This window comes from Eublepharis macularius, chromosome 2, assembly GCF_028583425.1.
Source record: "Eublepharis macularius isolate TG4126 chromosome 2, MPM_Emac_v1.0, whole genome shotgun sequence".
In the NCBI taxonomy this organism is placed as follows: Eukaryota; Metazoa; Chordata; class Lepidosauria; order Squamata; family Eublepharidae; genus Eublepharis; species Eublepharis macularius.
The window spans coordinates 67,142,714-67,165,268 of NC_072791.1; the positions used below are offsets into that span (position 1 = coordinate 67,142,714).

General features: G+C 42.9%; 1 protein-coding gene across 1 annotated transcript; it reads left to right on the forward strand.

Annotated features, from left to right (window-relative positions):
* Positions 1 to 18,653: 18,653 nt before the first annotated feature.
* On the forward strand, positions 18,654 to 20,157 carry LOC129323392 (transmembrane protein 151B-like). The gene is given in 2 exon segments (XM_054969926.1): positions 18,654 to 19,142; positions 19,144 to 20,157. Coding segments are annotated over 2 exon segments (1,503 nt in total).
* The last annotated feature ends 2,398 nt before the right edge of the window (positions 20,158 to 22,555 follow it).

The following is a 22,555-nucleotide window of genomic DNA, read 5'->3' on the forward strand; positions in this document are numbered from 1 at the left end:
TATTCTTTTTTTCTTAGCTCTGCAATAGACTTTGTGTTATGATAGTACTTTCCCTGTATTTCAGTATCCTCTAGTATAATATAATAAAAACTGTTCTCTGTTTAAGAAAGCAAACTGTCAACATTCCTCTCTACATGCCTAGACATTTGTTTATGCTCAGTGCTCTACATGTGCTCAGAGGCTCACTAGGGCTAAACTGCTGGTGAAAGAGAAACCTGAAGATAGATAGATAGATAGATAGATAGATAGATAGATAGATAGATAGATAGATAGATAGATAGATAGATAGATTGATAGATTGATTGATTGATTGATTGATTGATTGATTGATTGATTGATTGATTGATTGATTGATTGATTGATTGATAGAATTTGTGGCCCGCTGTCCCTGCAAGCAGGCTCGGAGCAAATAACATCATATAAAAGTTAAAACAACCCACAATATAAAATAGAATCCATCAATATTACAGATACAATAAAACAACATCACAATGCAGTGCTCAATATTGCCCAACCCAAAACATCTCCATCTTGCAGCCCCAGCAGAACAATTACAACTCCTGTCGGGTCCTGGTTTCCAAAGACAAAGATCAGTATGGTGATGGCAGAACCGAAGGACAGCTGACCAACAGGAGGGGAGCATGGGGATTAGCTCAGACACATGAGTGCACACATGACTCTCACCTGAGCTGTAACAGCATGGAAAGCAGATGCTCTGCCACTGAGCCACAGCCCCTCCCCACTTGGCTGTCACAATCTAAACCCTGCATCTAGACAAGATTTTTTTTAAAAAAATTTAATTCGGATTTCTATTCTGCCCTCCCCACGAAGGGCTCAGGGCAGATTTCTGCAAGCAACAGAGCTCCTCTCCTGGAGAAAGAGCTGGGTGATATTGGCTTATAGAAACTGAGACTGGTTTATAGAGACTGATTGACAAGTTGGAGGACCTAACCTTTGATCATCTCCGCAAGAAACCAAATTTCAAAATGTAGGAAGTCTTACGATCCCTCTCATTGTTAATTATAACTTTAAAATAGTTTCAACAGATAAATGTCTGGACCAACTCTTTAGTGCTCTGAAGACTTTGTATTAATTTCAATCTTTACTCACTTGTGCGGGAGAGGGGGAGTGCTTGGGTTTGATGTTCAGCTATTAGGAGGTAAAATTAGCAAAGGGCAGCTGAGTGTGGTAAGCCTGCATATAAAGCAGTTATTACACATTTAACACTCAATACATAATTAATGTGTGTTGGAATGGAAGGAAAGGCTTATGGAAAAAGAGCCCTCCTAGTCAGCTAATGCAAGTGACATTGATCCCTTGCATTGATGGAATCCTAGAATTAGCTTCTTTACATGGATTTTGAAAAGTCTTTTTCAGGTATAAGCCTTTCATCCCTTCTGATTTTGAAACCAACCTTCATTTCAAATATATGGGCCACTGCTGCAGCCAATGAAATAGTCACATCATATCCTTCCATTCTACTTATCTAAATTCTATTGCATTTCTCATGTGTCGATCACAAAATGTGTCAATCACAAAATGAGATACATGTGTTGTTAAATGCTCTTATATTGCATTTGTTCCAATCCTCAGACATGCTGTTTGACTCAAGGAAGAGCATCCATGTAAAAAAGGGGGATGTGACAGATCCGTGTAAACAAGACGGCCTTCTTATGTCACTTTTTATACAGTGTAGTTCCTTGTGACAAATGCAACTTCTGAAGATGTTGAGAAGATCTGAAGAATCTGAGAACACTTACAGTACAATCCTAAACAGTTACACTTTCTAAGACCATTTACTTAGAAGAGTGTAACTCTGTTTAGGATTGCACTGCTAATAGCACAGGAATCTGTATTATGGAATGTTCACTCTATGGCATTCCATACTAGACATGCTGTGATTTCCTCACCATTACCATATAATGTATCAGTTGCTATTCTATCAAAGCAACTTCCTACCATACATGAGGTATGAAGTGTTTTGCAGGCAAAACTGGCTATATGTCTTTGGGACAGACTTGGCACTGGGCAGATGCTATCACATTCAGAACAGCTTAGTTTTTATTGTCCACAGGATGGTGGCATCACCTCAGTAGGTCATCATCAATAATGCTCGTTTGGCATTTCTGCTTTTCACAGCACCATGTTTGGCTAGAGTGGCTGGTGTTGTTTTAGTGGTGCTGCACCCAGATTATTGCACTCTGCAAAGTTCTGCTTTAGCTGGAATTGGGATGATAACGATTTACAGGTTGTTCAAGACATTGCATAGTTGTTTACCAAAGCAGAAACTACCCTTCAGTCTTGTCTTCTGGACACCTCATTTGCTGTGTTCTTATTAGTTCCCTGAACCCCTTTAAGCAAAGTAAAAAGAAGCTGCTTGCCGTGTGGCAAAGAAGTCCTATTTGGAGTTTCTTGGTTCCTCACTGTTCCTAAATCAACCTGCCTGACCCTGTGCTTTCTTCTCTGGAGTGGACTTCCATCTTCCCTGAACCCGTTTGCTGCTCCTTGCTTAACTACCAGGAGTTTTCATGTTCCTGATACTGTCAAAACTTACTTACAACCTGCTCTGGCAATGCTGCTGGTTATGCCCTGCAAGCCTCTTAACAGAATCTGTCCTTAGCCTCAGAGTGTATCCTTCTTTCACTTAGTTGTGTATATCTTGTGTGTGTTTTGCATGTTGATAACAATATCATTTACCCAAAGTTCCTCCACCCCACCCTGCTCAAAGCACCTGTGAGAAACTACTTGGATATCACTCAAGGCCTTCAGAATATGAGATCTGAAGCAAATAAACAGAAGTGTGATGACATCACAGATAGCTCTGGTTGGCAGCAGGAGACAAAATAATGTACGGGTACCTGCAGCTGAGAATGCAGGCAGTAGACTCCAGAGTGGGGGAATTCCGCCTTACAGGAGAGGATAAAGCAGTGGGGGGGGAGAGTTGCTGGCCTGAAATTAAATGGCTGTAAACATGATGATAAATACAAAGCATATCTTAAAGAGGGAGAGAAATGGGGAAAGGTTTGGGCATTTCTATGACCATTCAGCAATTAAGTGTGTTCCTATGGCCCTTTAAAAAGACACTCAATTTCCAATTGCCTTTTGATGTCCTTTGGAATATGATCTGCAAGAAGGTAGCCAGAAATAGAATGGAGTCTTTGTCTCCTGGTCCTCTTTGCTAGTCTTGCCTAGCAAACAGCAGAACAGATAATGCAGAGTTGTGGTGGGGCACCTGAGCCATTGGTTGATTTTTGGCTGACAGCACCTCTCCATATCCCTTTTTAGACTGGAGATGCTACGGACCGAACCTCTTGCATGCTCTGACAATCAGAAGAACCAGGCTCATTTCAGAGGGGCCAGTGATCGGAGACTGCTTAGATGAAGTCCAAGAACCCAAATGTATGAACATGACAAAGAAACAAGAATTCAGGCGTGGGGTCTGAGATCCAAGATCTGAGATCCTAAAGGTAGCGCTTTGGAGAGCAGGGGCGTCCCCGTGCAGGGAGTCCTGCCTCCAGCTCACAGGGCCCCGGGAAGAGCAGCCGGAGTCCCCCGTCGGCAGATGCTATCGTCCGCTCAAGGGCACCTTGCCTTCCACGGCCGCCTGCGGGAAGAAGCCCCAGCTGCGTCCCGGGGGAGAGAGCGCTTGCCCGTTCTTCCCGCCGCTCATCCTCGGGAACGCCGCGCGTGTGTCGGGGCAGCTCGCACAGGGAAGCCCGAAGTTGGCAGCCCCCCAGCTCCACTGCAGACTTGGGGACTGCAACGGCTGAGGATTTCTCGACAAGGGACAGCGGGCCAGACGGCCGCAAGCAGTGCCAGAGAAGCCGCCGCCGCCCGCCCGCCCGCCCGCCCCCTCTGCCTCTCCCGGGGCGTCTCGAGCGCGTCCCCTTTGGAGTCCCAAAGTTAACGAGCCGCCGCCGCCGCCGCAGTGTTGCCTTCCCTGCCAGACAGGCGGTGACAGTCCCGCCCGCCGGAGCCCCTAGCCCTAAAGAGGGCGCCCGGCGCTTCCTGGCCCGCAGGGCAAGAGCCCAGCCGCCGGACACCCAGGATCGGGGCGAGGGGCCGGGGCGGTGGGAACGGAGCTGGACCAGCTCGGGCTGCCGTAGATTTGCCAGGACCATGGAGAGGAAGCTGCAGTCCGAAAGCCGAGGCCGGTAGCCCCCCCCCCTCTGCCCCCCGCAGCCGGAGGAGGAACTTTCCTGTCTCCTGGCTGGCATTTGACAGCGGAGGGGAGCGACGAGATCTGTCTGGAATGGCAAAGAATGTCTTCGGAGAGGGAAACGGAATCAGCCGCCAGAACAACTGCAAATACTCAAGAAGCAGCGGGAACTGCAGCGGCAGCTGCTTCAGAGGAGGTGAGCCGCCAAGGGCACGCGGGAGTCTGTTGTTGTATGGCGGGGGGGGGGGTGCGGGATCGGGTCACTGGGCTGCCTGTACAGAAGCAGGGGCTTCACCTTATGTACAAGCGCAAGCCCAGGAACACACACCGGAGAGTTACAGGGCTGGAGATACAGGTGCATGCTGGAGACCTGCTCAACTCCAGTGTCGCACTGGGGGAACGAATTATGTGCAGAACAGACCACTTGGATGCTTTTCAATCTAGGCTGCTCTTAACTCACAGAAAATTATTGGGTGTGTGTGTCTAGGTTAGAAAAAAGAATAACTGTTAATAATAGAGCCATTTTCATCTACTAGACATGCATTTGGAGATCAGAGAAGGAGAAGTTAGTAGACTCCCTTGGAGTTTTTACAGATACCTATCTCTGGAGCAGTAAGCTGCAAACCAAAATTAGCTGTTCCAGAAACAGGAAAAGGAAATTCAGCCCCCCCCCTTGCTCTTGTAGGATAAGGAGTTCTCCAAGATTCTGGAATACTCTCCTTTGGACAACCACTAAATCTACTCCAGCGCCATATTCTAGAGGCCAAGGCACTCTAGCGCTCTAGCTTCCTTTCTTAATTCCTCATATGAAACCATCCCACACCATCCTGTGTTCCTGCACAAACAGAAAATGCACATTCTGATACTTAATGGACTTCCCTCTTTCAGTCTGTATGCAGCCTTCTGCTCTTCTTTCATGAGAAAGTCAAGACTAATGCTCTGCAGTGGTCTCGGTGGCATTCGTACCATCTAATTTCCAAACTAAGGTGTGCTGCAGTCTGGTGGACTGTCTTCAACAAATCACTTTTCTCTACTAGAGTCATAAAACACTCTGCAAAGGTTTTTGCATGTCTTTCTGTGGCTTGTCAACCACGAGGAGCTTGTCAACAAAGCCTGGAATCAACAGCAATACTTGCATGTTTAGTGACTAATGTTCGAATTGTAATGTATAGTACTGTAAAAACCGATGCAGTTAAAATAAATCTTTTATATTAGGTACAGTTTCTTGTTTTATATTGCAAAAATTGCTTGTAAAATTTATAATTCACCATTTTATTAAAATTAAACATTCTACAATTAACTACAACAATGTAAAAACAAGATATAAAGCATTATAAAAACAAACATTATAAAAACAAACATGGGCATAATCCCAAGTTAAGTATTTCTACATCCTATTGATTTCAATTATAACTGAGCCTACTTCAACACGAGTGGGATCTCGCTGACATCAGTTTATGCCATAATAAATATGTTGGGTTTTATGGAGCCACTTTTGTTGTTGTTTTTTTTACAATATGGCTATACTTCTGGAATCTGAGACAGGTAAATATGTGTCTTACAGAGCAATCCTAAAACCACTTCCCTGACAGAATGTCCTATTGAATAGACGGAGTAGAATTTTGAGTAGACCTTCTTAGGATAGCACTGTCAGGGTGCAACTGTGGTGAAAAATCCATAGTCAGATATCCCGCTGCTTAGCCTAACTATCCAATGAAATCATGGGAATTTAGACGTGATCAACTTTGCTGGATTAGTCTCAGTAAATGCAGAGCTGATCAAATTACTGCCAGTTCCCCACCCTCCCCTATCATTACAGTCCACTGAGCTCCCCAAAATGATGTTTTGGGGTGTTCTGCAGGAAAGTGTAGGGCTCAGCAGTGGGAAGGAAAATCAGAGAAAGTTACATACCAGTCTTCTGCAGGCAAGCAACTACAAGAGCAGTCCTAAACAGTTCTACTCAAAAGAAATTCCCATTTTAATTAATGGGACTTACTCCCAGGAAAGTGTTCCTATGATTTCAGCCTTATGCTAGTGGAAAATAAAGTATGGATCAAACTGATAGCCATTAATGTAATAACTATAATATTCCTGTTAAGTCAACAGGGATTTACATGGCTGATCGCCAAACACGTATATTTCTCCATATAATTTTGAATTGCCAAATGGTAAGTATAAGCCATTGTATTTCTCAGACATGAAAACAGGAGGAGATTAATGGGGATATCAGGATAATTGCCATCATTTTATCACATATTTATATCAAAATAACTTAAGATACATAATTAATATGAACATTAATGGGAGTTCTTGGAACCAACAGTTGATTTAGGCAACCTTTTCTTATTTGTCAAGGGTCATCCAATCTTTTCATCAAGAGTCATTCAGTCTTTTCATATAACAATATAAATAACCAAAAGAACCAAAAAAAGTCTTAAAGAACACAATGTAATTAGGAAGTCAATGTGAGTTTAGCCCCAAATCTTTGAATAATCTGGAGCAAAATGGATAATTTCAACTCTTAAACAAAATAAAATGTTTATTTGGGAAGAAAAAACAAATTCATACATGTTTTCTGTGAACTGATACCTGGAATAAAGTTGTAATATTAAATTTAGTTTTACAGATGCAGTTCATTTTTAAAATGTGATATCATTTTACTTTCCATCAGTGGAAAAAAATTGCTCACACATACAAATCACACTTTAATTTTCCCTTTCTGAGTTTTGAAAATTCATGCACATTTAGAAGTATTTATTTCTGCATTAGCTGAAGTGGAACTGATTGTTTCTCTGATCTACAATATGGAAGAGCTCTCATTATTCAGACTTCAGCAACTCCACACAGAGTCACCAACAAACCCTGTATGCACATCAAACATGTTTCTGTGCCCACACGACAATATTCTGACTGCAGCTCTTTGTGCTTCATGGGAGTCAACACTAAACAATCTCCCAACTTTCTAGAGCTGCTTTTTGAGGAGCAACATCAGGTTACAGTGAAAAGGTAACCTCAAAAGCTCCTGACACTGAGCAAGCCCCTACTCATAGCTCTCTGGATCCAATTCTTTATTTCTCTCATTTTGGCTTGCAGATTTAAATGGCTATAGTCCAAGGGTGCTTTTAATTTCCCTCTTAGATTTCTATGAAGAGAGCTGCACAATCCAATTAGTTAATCTTTTGAAATGAAAAGGTGATGGCTTCAAGGATCCATAGATAGATTTTACTAAAATTTGTTCTGAGTGAGAAGATAGTAGGCCTGATACTGCAAATTAAAAAAAAACAAGTTTTAAATTAGCTTGGCCTATCTTCTGTTGCCAGTGTGGAGACACGATGTAAACACTTTTCCTATAATATAAAAAGCACAGGCCGGCTGCTTTGTAGTCCAGCTTCTAAAAATACTGTCTGCCAGTTTGGAAGCTTGTCTCAACCTCATTGAATTATGAATTTTAATCTTATTTATGCACAGTAGTGCATTCCACCCCCAAATCTGCCTTTATAATGTTTTTGCAATGCCCTGTTCTGTCAAACTATTGGTGCCTGCTCAGAATGGTTAGTTGATCTGATGGCCAGTTAAATACAGTTTCAATATATTCTGTTTTAGATTGTGCCCGTATATGTTTTACTTTTACAGTATTGGGAAAACAAAAAGTAAGGGCAGCCCATCAGAATAAGATCAATTCCCTCCACAATTTTGGCGCTGTTGTTGTTGTAGGTTGTAGCTGTGAAGTGAATTATATACGCAGGGAGTGCCAGAAGAAACATTAAGCCAAATTTGACAGAGTCTCTCCTTTAGATCCCTTTAGAAGTCTCAAGACACAAATGATGACTACTAAAAACAGAACAGCTACTCACCCCTGCAGCACTACATCCCACCACTTTCCATACACAGAAGCTTTTGCTCCACGGTGCTCAGCTGAATGGATTTCGAAGGAACATTAAGGACAAAGTAGAACCTGACTCAGCAGTGGTGAGTGGGGCTTAAAAGAAGGGGAGAGGTATAAGGAAGGACAAGGAAGAGAAGGAACAAGCAGAGACCATGGAGGCAGGCCTATCAAAATCTGGCATGGGCCCCAGAAAAAGATTTCCCCCCCCCCTCACACCACTTAGAACCAGCCCACATATCAGAAAGAAGCCAATCTCATGACTTGCCTAGTGCCATGGCTCCTGGTGACCAGGGCTTGCTGAACTCTGTACCCATTTTCCTTTCCACTGTACAAGCCTGCTTGTGGTGAGAGAAGCTGACTTTTCAGTCCTACTAAATCCTGCCCAGCTACTTTTATAGTTAGAAGAATGAAGGGCCACACAGAGAGAGAACCCAGTCTAGAGCTAGCCCATCCATTAGGGGAACCAAGGCAATTGCCTAGGCTGGTCGGGGGGGGGGGGACTAAAAGAGGCTCAGGGCAGGTCCCTGCCAGGGCCAGGTCTGTAACTGCAAATGGAAGCTTCGGTCAGTGGCACCAGCCCTAGCGCCACCACCAAAGTACACCACATGATCAGTGGTGTACTGTTCTCCCATGGCCATCCACTGCTTCTCCAAGGTGGTTAAACCACCACTTCTCCAAGGTGGTTTACAAAACAAAGCATACAATAACATATATGTTACTTACTAACACCCAGCATTCAAAAACATAACCGGAGCATTAAACAACATAAAACATGTAGCAGCTCCAAAATTTCTTGAGCTAAAAACAGACTATAAAATGTATTGTCGAAGGCTTTCACGGCCGGAGAACGATGGTTGTTGGGGGTTTTCCGGGCTGTCTTGCCGTGGTCTTGGCATTGTAGTTCCTGACGTTTCGCCAGCAGCTGTGGCTGGCATCTTCAGAGGTGTAGCACCAAAAGACGGAGATCTCTCAGTGTCACAGTGTGGAAAAGATGTAGGTCATTTGTATCTACTCAGGAGGGGTGGGGTTGAGCTGAGTCATTCTGTAAGAGTTTCCCAGGGTGTGGAATGCTAATGGCGGGAGGCTTCACTGTATCCTGAGGCGGTTCTTTTGCATATGGATTGGTGCTTGATGTGCTAATCTTCTCTGCAGGGCTATTGTCGGGTGTGGAGTGTTTTGTTGGCCTGGTGTTTTTCAGAACTGGAGCCCATGCTCTGTTCATTCTTAAGGTTTCTTCTTTCCTGTTGAAGTTTTGCTTATGCTTGTGAATTTCAATGGCTTCCCTGTGCAGTCTGACAAAGTAGTTGGAAGTGTTGTCCAGTATACTGGACAACACTTCCAACTACTTTGTCAGACTGCACAGGGAAGCCATTGAAATTCACAAGCATAAGCAAAACTTCAACAGGAAAGAAGAAACCTTAAGAATGAACAGAGCATGGGCTCCAGTTCTGAAAAACACCAGGCCAACAAAACACTCCACACCCGACAATAGCCCTGCAGAGAAGATTAGCACATCAAGCACCAATCCATATGCAAAAGAACCGCCTCAGGATACAGTGAAGCCTCCCGCCATTAGCATTCCACACCCTGGGAAACTCTTACAGAATGACTCAGCTCAACCCCACCCCTCCTGAGTAGATACAAATGACCTACATCTTTTCCACACTGTGACACTGAGAGATCTCCGTCTTTTGGTGCTACACCTCTGAAGATGCCAGCCACAGCTGCTGGCGAAACGTCAGGAACTACAATGCCAAGACCACGGCAAGACAGCCCGGAAAACCCCCAACAACCATCAGACTATAAAATGTTTTTTAAAATCAGTCTTTTAAATAAACGGGGAAACAGAAATGTTTTGGCCTAGCCCCAGAAGAAAGTGGCGTAGGCACCAAGCAGTTCTCAAAAGGAAGGCCATTCCGCAGAGGAGATGCCATCAGTGAAGGGCCCACTCTCTGGTCACCACCTGCTTCTCCTCTGAGGGCAGGGGCACCCAGGGCAGGGCTTGTGCAGAGGATCTTAGCAGGCAGACAGAAAGGTATAGGTGGCCCTTCAGTGACTCAAAGCAGGGCTTAATCTGGGTCATAGGAGAGGAGGGGGTCCTGACCTATGAATGGCTGGAGCTTATAGGCAATTGTTGTTTTCCTGCGGGCTACCAACAGGCCCTTGTAGCTAGTCAGTGCACCTACCTGGATATACTTTACTGTCACTCTTCTGATACAAGATCTTTCTTGCATTTGTATTACTGCTGTATTCTAAGCATATATCTCTGAACAAAGCCTGTCTTTTTTTTCCCTTTCCTTGATTGGAGTGCATAAAGTTTGTCCTACTTAGTTCATATTCACTTGCCTGTTCACATTATTTTATATTTATATTTAGCTGCTCAGGAGCATTTGATGTCTCTTGGTCTAGTAGCTAGACTATTTTGAAGCAGGACTGGAAAATTAATCTCTTTCATGACCCAAGGAAGTTACATATTAATAACATCCAGCATTAACATTAGTCTTTCTGGATCACATACACATCTGGGGTAGGACAATATTCTTATCCTCATTTTATAGGAGGGAAAATTTGAACCAGGACTTCCCACTCACAGATGAATCTCTTATGCATAACATGGTCAATTCCCATGTTCAGCTGCTAGCTTACTACCACAAAACACTAATCATGTGTGTGACATTCTTTTTCCAGATCCTGGCAAAGGTGCCACATTATCATGTGAATTTGCAGCACTGAACTTACACTGCTTCTGCAAAGACATCACCTGGGAAAGCTGGGTCTGGCCCATTCTTGAATCATCTTTAATTCTTATGATTATAAACTGGATTGTTCATACTTGCTACTTAAAGTACTTTTTGCCCTTTCTCCTGTGGGTAGTATGTGTCCGAGACACGACGGCATTTTTAGATTAATGTCTACCAGGTTTCTAATCCACTGATTACCAAGCAGGAAGGTTGTCCTACGGTTATGTTTCAACCTACCTGCATGCTACAGTGATTTTGGTCTTATCTGGCTACTCTGTTTATGGAGTATGCAGCTAATCCAAGACAAGGCTTTTGTGTGCGCGTGTGTGTGTCCATGCGTGTATTTTTAATTGTTAGGTGTCTTAGTATCCCTGATTGGGTAGAAAGGTGGAGGATAAATTCTGTAAATAAATAAATAAAGGCCAATTTACACCATTCCATTAAGTAACAGCATGGTTAAGACCATGATAATGAAGAATGGCTCTATGGTTATACCCCATTGAGATTTCACATCAATGTTTATTTAATTCATTATCTATTTATTTCATTTTATTCATTTATTTATTTAATTTATAGTCTGCACTTTTCGCTGAGACTCAAGGCGGATTACACAATTTAAAACAATGCAATAAGGACACTGTTACACAAACAACAAACAATGCAATGAAACCATATCACAAGGTTATAAGACCTTCTGCATGCAAGGCTTGTGCTCTGCCACTGAGCCACAGCCCTCTCTGATTTCCATTATTGTTGCACATTTTGAACAACCTCTATCCTGTTTTTTGTGGCATGTTGGTTCACATATTTTATATTTATTTTTTATTTTATCCAATCTTCCAAGAAGTTCAGAATACTGTTCATGGTTCTCTCTCCCACTGAGGGGTTTTTTTCAGCTGGAACGTGGTGGAACGGAGTTCCGAAACCTCTTGAAAATGGTCACATGGCTGGTAGCCCTGCCCCCTGATCTCCAGACAGAGGGGGTGCGGAGGGCAATCTCAACTCCCCTCTGTCTGGAGATTAGGGGGCGGGGCCACCAGCCATGTGACCATTTTCTCCGAGGGCAACCCACTGAGTTCCACCACCTCTTTTCTCAGAAAAAAAGCCCTTCTCCCACTCATTCCCATTTTATCTTCACAAGCAGGCTAGAGTCTTCTCAGCCTTGGCTCCCACCTGATGGAATTCTGTCTGCCGAGACCCAGGCCCAGCAGCAATTGTTATCTTTCCACTGGGCGTGTAAGACAAATGTTCCACTAGGCGTGTGGTGGTTGAGATGGGTGGGCTGTGAAACCAGCCTCCTGCCATGTTTTGTGTGTGTGTGTGTGTGTGTGTGTGTGTGTGTGTTGACCATCCGAGCCCACAGATTTTTGTTTGGGTTGTGCAATATGTGTGCTGCTGTCTTTCATAAATTGTATTATATATTTATTGATGTTTTATCTAGTTTTAAATTAACATGTTTATGTGTTTTATATATGTTGTATTTCACTCTGAGCCCATTCACGGGGAGAGTGGATTAGAAATATAATAAATAATAATAATTAGATGGTGACTGGCCTATGGTTATTCAGTATGTTCATGGGTGCATAGGGATTTGAACCCTAGATTCTCTAGTCTTAATCTGAGGGATTGTGAAGATGCTACTTGTTTTTGTTATGTATAAGCAAATGGGAGCAATCCATCCATCCAGAACAGGTCATCAACAGCTTTAGGGTTTGGTAGGTTGCAGGCGGGTTAGGAAGGGTTTGGGTTAGAAAGAAGTTTCCTTCTTCATGCAGTCTAGAACCTGGCACCACAAATTTTCACTAAAGAGAAGATTTTTATTTATTACACTTTCACCCACCTTTCCTCCATGGAGCTCAGAGCATTCTCTATACATGAAATCTTCCCATTTCATCCTCACAACTATTCTATAATAAAATTATGAAGAAAAACTGTGATTTGCCCAAGTTCCTTCAGTTCGTCTCACAGCTGTGCATGGATCTGAACTCCCTATTCTGCATCCAGTACACTATGTGATGTACCACATAGGTTCCTGCGCTTCTCTAGAATTTAGCTGGTCATCTAATCTTTCTATCTGGTAACTCAGTTTAATGAAATGGAAACACATGTTCTGCAAAGAGTTAATCAGGCAAAAGGAAAATAAGATTAATGCTCACAAGAAAAGTGGTGGGAGTGAAATATGTACAATCTTCAGCAGGGATAAACAGATGTATCTATATTTATAAAATGACAAGGGCCTGGAATATATGCAGATTCTTTTTTTTTTTAAGATCAAAAGCAAAATCGTCTCTACTCAGTATTTGACAATATAGCTCACAGAAGATGTTATTGCTTAATGATAATTGAAACCTGATCTAGCCTACTAGAATAGCTTATGCACACACCCAGTGATAAGCTCCAAACATTGTATTTATCCAGGTGCTGTGGGAAAATCTTCCCTAAAGCTGTTTTATGCTTATAGTAGTGATTCACAGCCTAACTGTTCAGGTATACTAGGCCACTCCCAAGGTTCCTTGGTTTTCATAATATAGTGCCCAGGAACACCAAAAAAGATAACTAGATAATCAATTAATAAGAGTATGATCTGTGCAACCTCTTTTCCTAGAGGCTGAGTGATGGGGGGAGGATTCTTGGCCTGCAGGCTGTAGGAAAGCCACGAGTAAGTTCTGAAAAGTGAGGCTTTGAGCAGTCTCAAAGCGCCTGAAATTGAATAGATCTCCAAATGCAGCAAAATGAAAACAGGAATGGGGCAGTAGAACCTTGAAGTGTTAGAATGGGCAGCACCACTTTAGATTGCAGACAGAGACACCCATTCGTGAAGTTCTCTAGAGGCAGGGTTGGGCCAGAACATTTCTCCATGATACGCTTGTTTTCTGTGGGATTTATTCATGTAGGGCAGCATTCAGAACTGTCCCCCACCTGCAGTTGGAAGTGGCAATGTCCACTCTACCACCCTAGTATTTGGCTACATCAAAACAAAGCTGTCCAGAGAGTAACCTTATTGTTATTCTTTACTGTTTGGAATTGCATCTGGGTGTATTTGTGAGTGCCCTGAGCAATAGGAAGATACTGCAGACATGAGTACAGTTATACACAGCAAGTGCTTGCAAACTGTGGTGCTCTCAAGTTGGCATTTTATTTCACTGAGCTGGAGAAGATTTAGAACCATTGCTGCATATTGTCCCTTTAATGACTTTCTCATCCTGTTTAGGAATCATTCTTCAGCTGCTCTAGAAAAATAAGAGTTTTGATGCAGGCTTACATATGGTTTAAACATTCAGGGATATCACAACCAAGGGCTTTTCACACTGTCCAATTACTCTGTGTGATTGTGTACGCAGATACAACCACATGGTGAAAGTAACTGTATACACAGAAAACTGAAAGCTTTTTCTCTGTGCTATATCTGGTAGCCACAGTCACAACTAAGTTGTATACTTGAATGCAAGATTATATGGAGGTATCATACAGGGTGAACCAGCCTGCAGGTAATCATAAGGAAAAATACTGGCATTAAAGGCCTTCAGGCCAAAGGGCTGTGTGACTAGTTTAAGCCTATATGTAAAATTCCACACAAATTGCCTTTCTAAATTCAGTATCTTTTGAACCTTACTGCCATGTTAGGATTACCAAGTAGGGTTGCCAGCTCCAAGCTGGGACATTTCTGGAGATTTGGGGGGTGAAACCTGGAGAAACCTGGAGAAAATGGGGTTTGGGGAGAGAAAGGACCTTGGCATGGCATAATTCCATAGACTCCACCCCCAAAAGTAGCCATTTTCTCCAGGTGAACTGATCTCTGTGGCCTGGAGACCAGTGGTAATTCTGGGAGATCTCCAGCCACTACCTGGAGACTGGCAACCCTATTACCAAGTCACAATGCTAGAATGACAATAGAAGCTACAAATGGCAAAGATCCCCAGTTGGTTTCTAGGCCAAACAACACGCTGTCTTTTGGCTTCCTGGCCCATAATCTCCTACCCTTCCAACCTCTCTTACCAGTCAGCTTATTGAGCAATAATGCACAGCCCATCTTTCTTTTATGCATCTTTACTAGTTTTGCACCTTTTCAGTTCCATGCCTTCGCCAACCTACTTTGTTACCTCAAATTCTCGCTTTGCAGGAATCTTTGTCGTACATTTTTTAGCCATCTTGTCTCCAGTCTCCCTAGTGCTCCTGTATCCCTCCTGTCTATCACCTTCAGCCGTGAGGATACTTCAGTGTCTGCTCTCTAAGGTCCTTTATGCTCTCATTCTTTGCTTCCTATGCCCTGTTCCTCAAGTTTCATTCTACATCTAACTTCATTAGTCTGTTCGTTGCCTGCTCAGTACCTTCACGACCCAAGAATTTTTGGCTCACTACGATTGTGGTACAGAGGTCCTCGATTCAGTAGAGAGAAAAATGGGAGATCTTGAGATAAATATTACCAGATATTTTAGAGAAAACGAAGTAAGCTTCATCTGATTCATCTCCTTACCTCTGCACTTTCTGTCCCTTAACTGTCGTATGCCTCAAGACCGCTTTCAAGTCCTCATCCTGTTTCAGCATGAGGCCTAAATTCCACACAGGCCAAATCCACACGCACTCACCATCTGCTTATCTTGCGCAGTCATGGCAGTTGGGTTCATTCCACTACCATGCTGTGCATCATCACATTCACCCTCCCAGTGCATCTTCATGGCACAATCAGTTCTCCACACGCCACTGAGTAAAACTTTATTGTGGGCGGTTCCCTCCTCCATTGTCAGTGTTGATGGTGCACGTCACTTCCCTTTTTTTAAAAAAAAAAGTGAATTTTGCGCTATACCGATATTCCGACTTTTAAGAAATGGCAAGGTCCCCTCCCCCTCAACTTTGATTGGCCCATTTTTTGCTCGTCACAGACCACTTTCTAACAATTGGCTGGTTGTTATGGCGGGCAAATTTGAAAATAATTTGTCACATTAAAACATTCTCCGGAAACCCTGTTGCTCACAAAGTAGGTTTTCCGGTATGCTGACCTTTGTTTGTTGTGCAAATGTGCTATGAAAGCCCATTTTTTTTTAAAAAAGGGCCAGGCAAAAACAGATTTCCGCCATTATCATATGGTATGGAAAGGAGGTGCAGTTGTGGCGTGGTGATGGCGGGGAACACATAGAATGGGAAAGCGTGTGAGTATCTGCTTGAACAACGCCACAGTTGCGAAAAAGGCGCAGAAACAAAAAGGAAGTGTGGATTCAGCCACAATCTAACAACCAGGAGGATTCAAACATTACAATGATTCTCATTATTGCAACATCTTTTAAAACCATCACACCACTATTGTAAGCACATGTATTGATGTACCAAGCATGTGTGCCACTGTAGTGAGTACAATACCTTGTTTAAATGAACACAAACTCAAGATCAAACACATGTAGCCTTCATAATCTTTCATTTGTGCCAGCATCACTGCAATTAAGACGATTTGTCTTTTTGGTGTTCATATTTTATTAATTTGGTTCACTTTTTCCCTTCCATTGTTGGACCATTTTCATTACTCAGCCCTTCCCCTACAGTGTGTGTTATGTTTCTCTGCCATTGTTATATTTCCATTCAGCCCACATCTGGATTACACTCTGTTTTCTCTCACTTGGTCACTTTAGAGATGATGGCATTCTGTTTCAGCTGACCTACAGTTCTTGAAGTTAAACATCCAGGCCTGGTCCTTTATCACATGCAGACTCTTCTCTGTGCATATGTCACAGAAGTGAATCCTCGGCCATAAAATTTTGCATCATGTATCACCATTCCGTTTCTTTGCATTTCTATTTCTGTTTATTTCTCATTGTTGTTCCATTGCAGCAATTGTGATCTGCATCCTGTACCTTGTATAATGATATCAGGGTACGTAATGACAAATATCCATATCAAAATCTATTGGGACCCACAGTTTGGCCTGTGACAGCTCTACCACAGCCTAGATCAGAGGTTCCCAAAATTATTTGGCCTACCGCCCCCTTTTCAGAAAAAAAATTACTCAGTGCCCCCCTGGAAATCTACCTTCAAGAAGTGGACAAAAAGATGCAGTGACAAATTTGCCCCTCCCCCCCCCGATCCCAGGGAAGACCAGGAGAAGGCAAAAAAAAAAAAGCTGCTTTAGTTAGGTTCTGGGCTTTTCTTTCTTTATGCTTCCACCGCCCCCTTATTTTTATTCAATGCCCCCAAATTGCACCCAAGACTCCTACTGCCCACCCGGATCATTCCAACACTCCCCAGGGGGCAGTATTGCCCACTTTGGGAACCACTGGCCTAGATGAAGGCTTCCAACGGCAATTTCCTTTCTAGAGTAGGTGAAAGAGCTGACTCACCAATAGGTGCTACTATAGCAGCCACTAGTGAGTTCTGAATGCTCGTTTGGAGGACGTGCGTAGCTTGTGGCGAGGGTATCTAGGACATAACAAAGCAAATGTGTGTATGCATAATAACTCTTGCTTACAGTATTTATTCTATAAATGTGTAAGAACAAGTAACTTGTCAGAACTGCATTGGCAATTACTAATTATTCTTCTTATTATTCAATTTACATAGAAGTGATGACGAATTCAAGAGTAATCCATATTTTTCAGTGAACAGTGAATGAATGTGACCTCTATGTTCAGTGACAAATTTGACCCTTCAGCCCATTTTAGTTTGACATTGCATGAGATACATGCTTATATCTCCCACAATAACTAGACATTTATTTACATTTTAAGGGATGAATTACTGGTTTGTTTTTTTAATGTGGTGACCTTTTTATTATGAGTATAGCAAACTGGCCCCATCACCATCATCTTCTGTGAATAATAAAAACTGCAGGTATTCAGCAGAGTTCATATAGCTGTGTTTCAGCTTGAACTGTAGTAAAACAGATTCTTACTGTGTTGCGGTCACTAGTAATTTTGTGTAACTTTTGAAACCATATGAAATTACTGATGCCAAAAGTTTTGCAATTATCTTTGGGCTTTGATGTTTAATGAGTTGCCAATCACCTAAACCTTTACAGGTGTATTCCAGAGAGAACAACAACTTACATCAGACCATACACATAACATATTCTGTTCAATTACCAACTTGGCAGTACATGAATGCCAGAGGTACCTGAAATTCCAGTTCTAAATCTGCAGTTTCTTAAGTGATTGTATAATGACTACAATAACAATTTAAATCACCATTCTGAAACAAAGTGCCAAAAAAGGTTTCACACCATATTTAATAACAAACGATAAGAGAGAGTGATAAGTTTGTTTTTAACATCGTGTTAATGAATTTGCTCTTGGAAAGTCTTTCATAAGATCTGGGAACAGTCAATGAATTTAATAAACTAATTAATAACAGTATGTAGCAACTATAATGCAAACTTTCTCCCCAGTTGCACTTCCTGGTGTTATGAGAGTTTAAACTGGGCTGAATGGGATCATGATTGAAAAGCACTTTATAGCAGTGATCTAGTGTCAGAAACTGGGTCAACCAATCAAAAAAATCTACCCCACAATGGTCTAAGATAGCCACTAGTTGGAATCAATGGTATTAATGTATTGTCCTGTTAAAAGTTTCATTATCAAACTAATGGAATGTCAAGGGTTTTTTAAATATATATATATATATTGCTTAGGCAAATTGGCAGCCCAGGTGATGACTCCTAGAAAATCTGTGGGCAACTCATAGCTTTTGTCATAAGAGTACTGTCAGTAGCTGTTCTGAGGTCTTAGCCTAAGGATAGCCTGATATGGGGTTGAGAAAACCACTCTCGACAGGATTGCTCAGAACTGCAAATGAAGGCCTAGCTCAGTACCAAACCATATCCATATCACTTCAGTACCAAACCATATCCAGTCATCGATAATGTGGTCTAATATTGCATGTAATAATGAAAATGATCTCACGAGAACTTTTCTTTTTCTCTCTCCCCTCTTCTCCCTTCCTTTTTGTGCTATCTACTTCTCAGCAACAGCCTGTTAAACAGTCTTTGAGTGCTTCCATGTGCAGAGACTCCCACTGGAAATGTCTCCTTCTCTCCATTCTTATGTACAGCTGCCTGGGGGCTGTAGCTTGGTGCCAGCTCACACAAGTTACCAAGCTCAGTTTTGATAGTTCTTTTAAAGGCAAGTCCATGATATATCATGATAGCCCCTGCTCTGATGGCTATGTCTATATTCCATTAGCATTTCTCACCATGTTGTATGTGGTTTACTTGGTTGAGTGTTGGCATTGCCGGGCCAAAAGTGAACTCCAGTACAAGGCTGATGTGGAAAGTGTCTATGACCGAATTGCCCGAATGAAGCAGGCTAAGCCATGCATATGGTGGAAGGCCATCAGCTATCACTTTGTCCGACGAACCAGGCAGGTGACTCGGTACCCGCAATGGTGATGCTTATACAACTACCCAGGTCTACCATGAAAGAGTCAACACGCATGTGGCTGAAGCTGAGTTCAATTATTCCCATTGTGGATTCAAGGACATCTCCAAGGAACTCATGGGCTTGGAGTGGTATTCAGCCACAAGACTGAAATTCACCAAGTGTTTCAGCTTTGCCAACACAGAGTCTGAGAACTCATATCTAACACAGCGGGCTCATTTCTTCACAGAGATCGAAGGGCTGGATGACTACATGGAGGTCAGAGAAGGCATGCAACTAAAAAATATTGACTTCAAAGAGATCATGATGGCCTATGGGGACCCAGAGCATCTCCCATGGTACGTGTCCCACTATGCATTCTGGGTGGCTGCTGTGATGATGCTTTCCTGGCCACTGAGAGTTTTCATAGAGTATCGGACTGCCTGTGTGCACTACCATGTGGAAAAGCTCCTTGGGGTGGAGTACAGAGTGCCAGCTGTGGCAGAGGAGCCCTTGTACAGATATCGGATCCCCAGGGTCAGCACTCAGGACAGCACTGAGCTCGAGTGGCACATCTGCACAAACCGCCAGCTGATCCCCAGCTACTCAGAGGCCATGCTCTTGGACTTGACAAATCCTCCCACATGCCGTGGCTACTCCAGATACAGTGAGGTCACTCATGGCTGCGAGCACTGCCTTCATGCCTCCAGTACCTCTTCCATCTTCTCTCGCCATGCCTTTCACAGCTGCAGTGGAAACTCACAGCTCTCTCTTAACACCAGCCACTTCTCCTTGTGCCGGATTCATGGCTCTCACAGGACAGGACTAGGGAGAAGTCACAGCAGCAGCATTGCTGACCGTGGCTGCCAGGATGACCAGTGGTGCTCCCACTCAAGCCAACTGGCCATCAATGAAAACCCACCCACTTACCACGATGCTCGTTTTTTCCCGGTGCTAATTGTGCATAGGCCTGAAAGGCAGGAAAGGAGGCAGTTCTACCTCCGTCGTGCATCCTGCCTGGAGACTTCACTGTGAAAGCGCTTCCTGTCATTTGCTCACTGCCTCAACCCTGTTAGCCAATGACAGCAATACCAGGACAGCCAACTGCTCTCTGGTTGAAGTCCGTTGTCTGTTTTCTGACATAAGCAGCCCACTGAAACATGTAGCTACAAGAAATCTCATGGTCACTTGATAAGTGCATTCATGTATTCCATGCTGTCCTGTCCTCCCTTCAGAGAACAAGCTAGATGGGGTTATCCTATCACTGTCACAACACCATGATTAGGTTAGGTTAAGAGATGTTCTCAGAGTAATTTAGTGAGATTCATGGCAGAGAAGGGAACTGAACCCAGATCTCCTAAATTCCATAATCTCTCACCTGCAGCATTTGAACTCTTGTGTAGGAAGAATGGATATTTGGACCATAACTGATTGAAATCTGGTCCAAAGATTCTATTCATTACTACTAATGTTATATTATAATTAATCCAAACTGAAAAAATAACAAGTCAGTAATATTGGCTACCAGATATTTTGGCAACTAACTACCTGGCTTAAAGTTCAAAAAGGTAGAAGGGAGATGGAAAAGGACTCAGCAGATAAGTAACGGACAGGGGAATTTACCAGTCAGCAAATTTACACAGATCTTTCCACCAAGAAGGATTGCACTGATAGTCCCATCTTTTCAATATGTATTTTTTTTATTAAGCACATTATAGACTCAATGACTTGGCTTTGATTCTATATACCTACTAGCTCCTACTAGTTCAGGCTATTCTTTTCTTGTGCAGCAGACAAATGCTGTACTTCCCACCTCCAGCAATAAGCAGCACTGCCATATGGAGAGAGACAGATAGACAAATGCTTTTCCTGCATCCTCTGGAAAGTTAATAGAGGTTACAATCTGCCTGCTACCTCCACCAATAGCATCTATTATTTATTTATTTCCTCAGAAATGCATGCAAACTGCAAGCCATAACCTAGAGAGGGACACCAGTGAACTTCCATTCATTAAAAAAAACCCAACAGCATTCTTGGTTAAGATTATAAAACCAGATGAAACCACATGTAATATGTAGTTACACCCTTAGAGGAACAGTAAGGAAGGAAAACTCATGCTCCAGTGTCACCGAGTGGGCAGGGAGGTGGTCAGTGGTGGCTCTGCAAGCTGCCTTCTGACATAACCTCATTGTCTGTATGCCTGCCTAGTGCCATTTTTGTTTATTTTGTATGTTATTTGAGCTTGCCCAACCCTGCTCCCCACTTGTATCGGTTGCCAAATCCCAGCTTTGGTGTCTGCTCCATCATTCCACCTGCTTTCTTGACTTTGCTTTGCTAAGAGCTTCCCTCTGCTCACTCTGCCAATAAAATAGGAACACTTTTTTCTACCTGTCTGAAAGTGGGCAAGGAGGGTCCCTTGGTGGAGGGGGAAGTACAGTCTCTGAAAACTGGATGGGGTGGAGTTACAGTACATGTATATGCCTGCTTTATGCTGATGCCCAGGTCTCTTAGCATTGTTTAGTGTGATTTGCAGTAGTTCTCTTGGCTTTCTCTTTAATTACAGATATTTGGGATTGAACCTGGGACCTTCTGTATACAAAGGCCAGGCATTAATCTATGGTTCTTCCCCTATCATTGTTCTGCTAGAGGTAGAGGTTCTTCCAAGTATTTGGAAGGATGAGGAAACTCACTTGAGATAAGAAGCCTTAAATGAGGAGGGAGGAAAGGCATACAGCACTCCCTAGCCACATGGGAAACAAAACAGCAGTCCCTTAATTCAGAGGAAACAAAACAATAATCCCATGATTTACAGCAGCCAGCATTCCCCTGAGTAGCTCCAGTACAGGCAGCCTCCCATACAGACAGGCAGGTTTCAGCACAACCTCCAAGTTAGTGAGCCCAGCTAGGGCTCTTCCTCCTGACACTATATACTAGTGTCTCTGCTTACAGGCGCAGCTCACAGGACCAGCAACACCTGGCAATCTGTTAGGTCATGCTGTCCTGGGGCTACTAATTGCATCTGGCACTGCAGTAGCTCTTTTAACACTTCCTTAGAAGGTCACAAGGAGGTAATAAAAATGCACCTATTTACGACTATGGATAATTATGCCTGAAGCCAGAATTGGATCACCTAACAAAGCCATTCCTTAAAGGGAGGGATGGGATGTCTTCTGCAATGGCACTACAATCATCCACTCATTTCACTCTCTTCTTCCTATGCATCTCTGTTTAATTCTGATCTTTTCCTTAATTTTTGCAGTCATGTTAACATGTTAATCTGAATGCATAAGAGTACTTTGGAAACAATGCATTTGGCATCCCAGCCTTCTTGGCCCTGTGCACAGAAATGTCCAGTAATTTGTCCAAGATTATCCATTAGGGTCTGTACATGAGACATGCTTCCTGCACAATTTCTGTTTGAAAGCAGACAAGT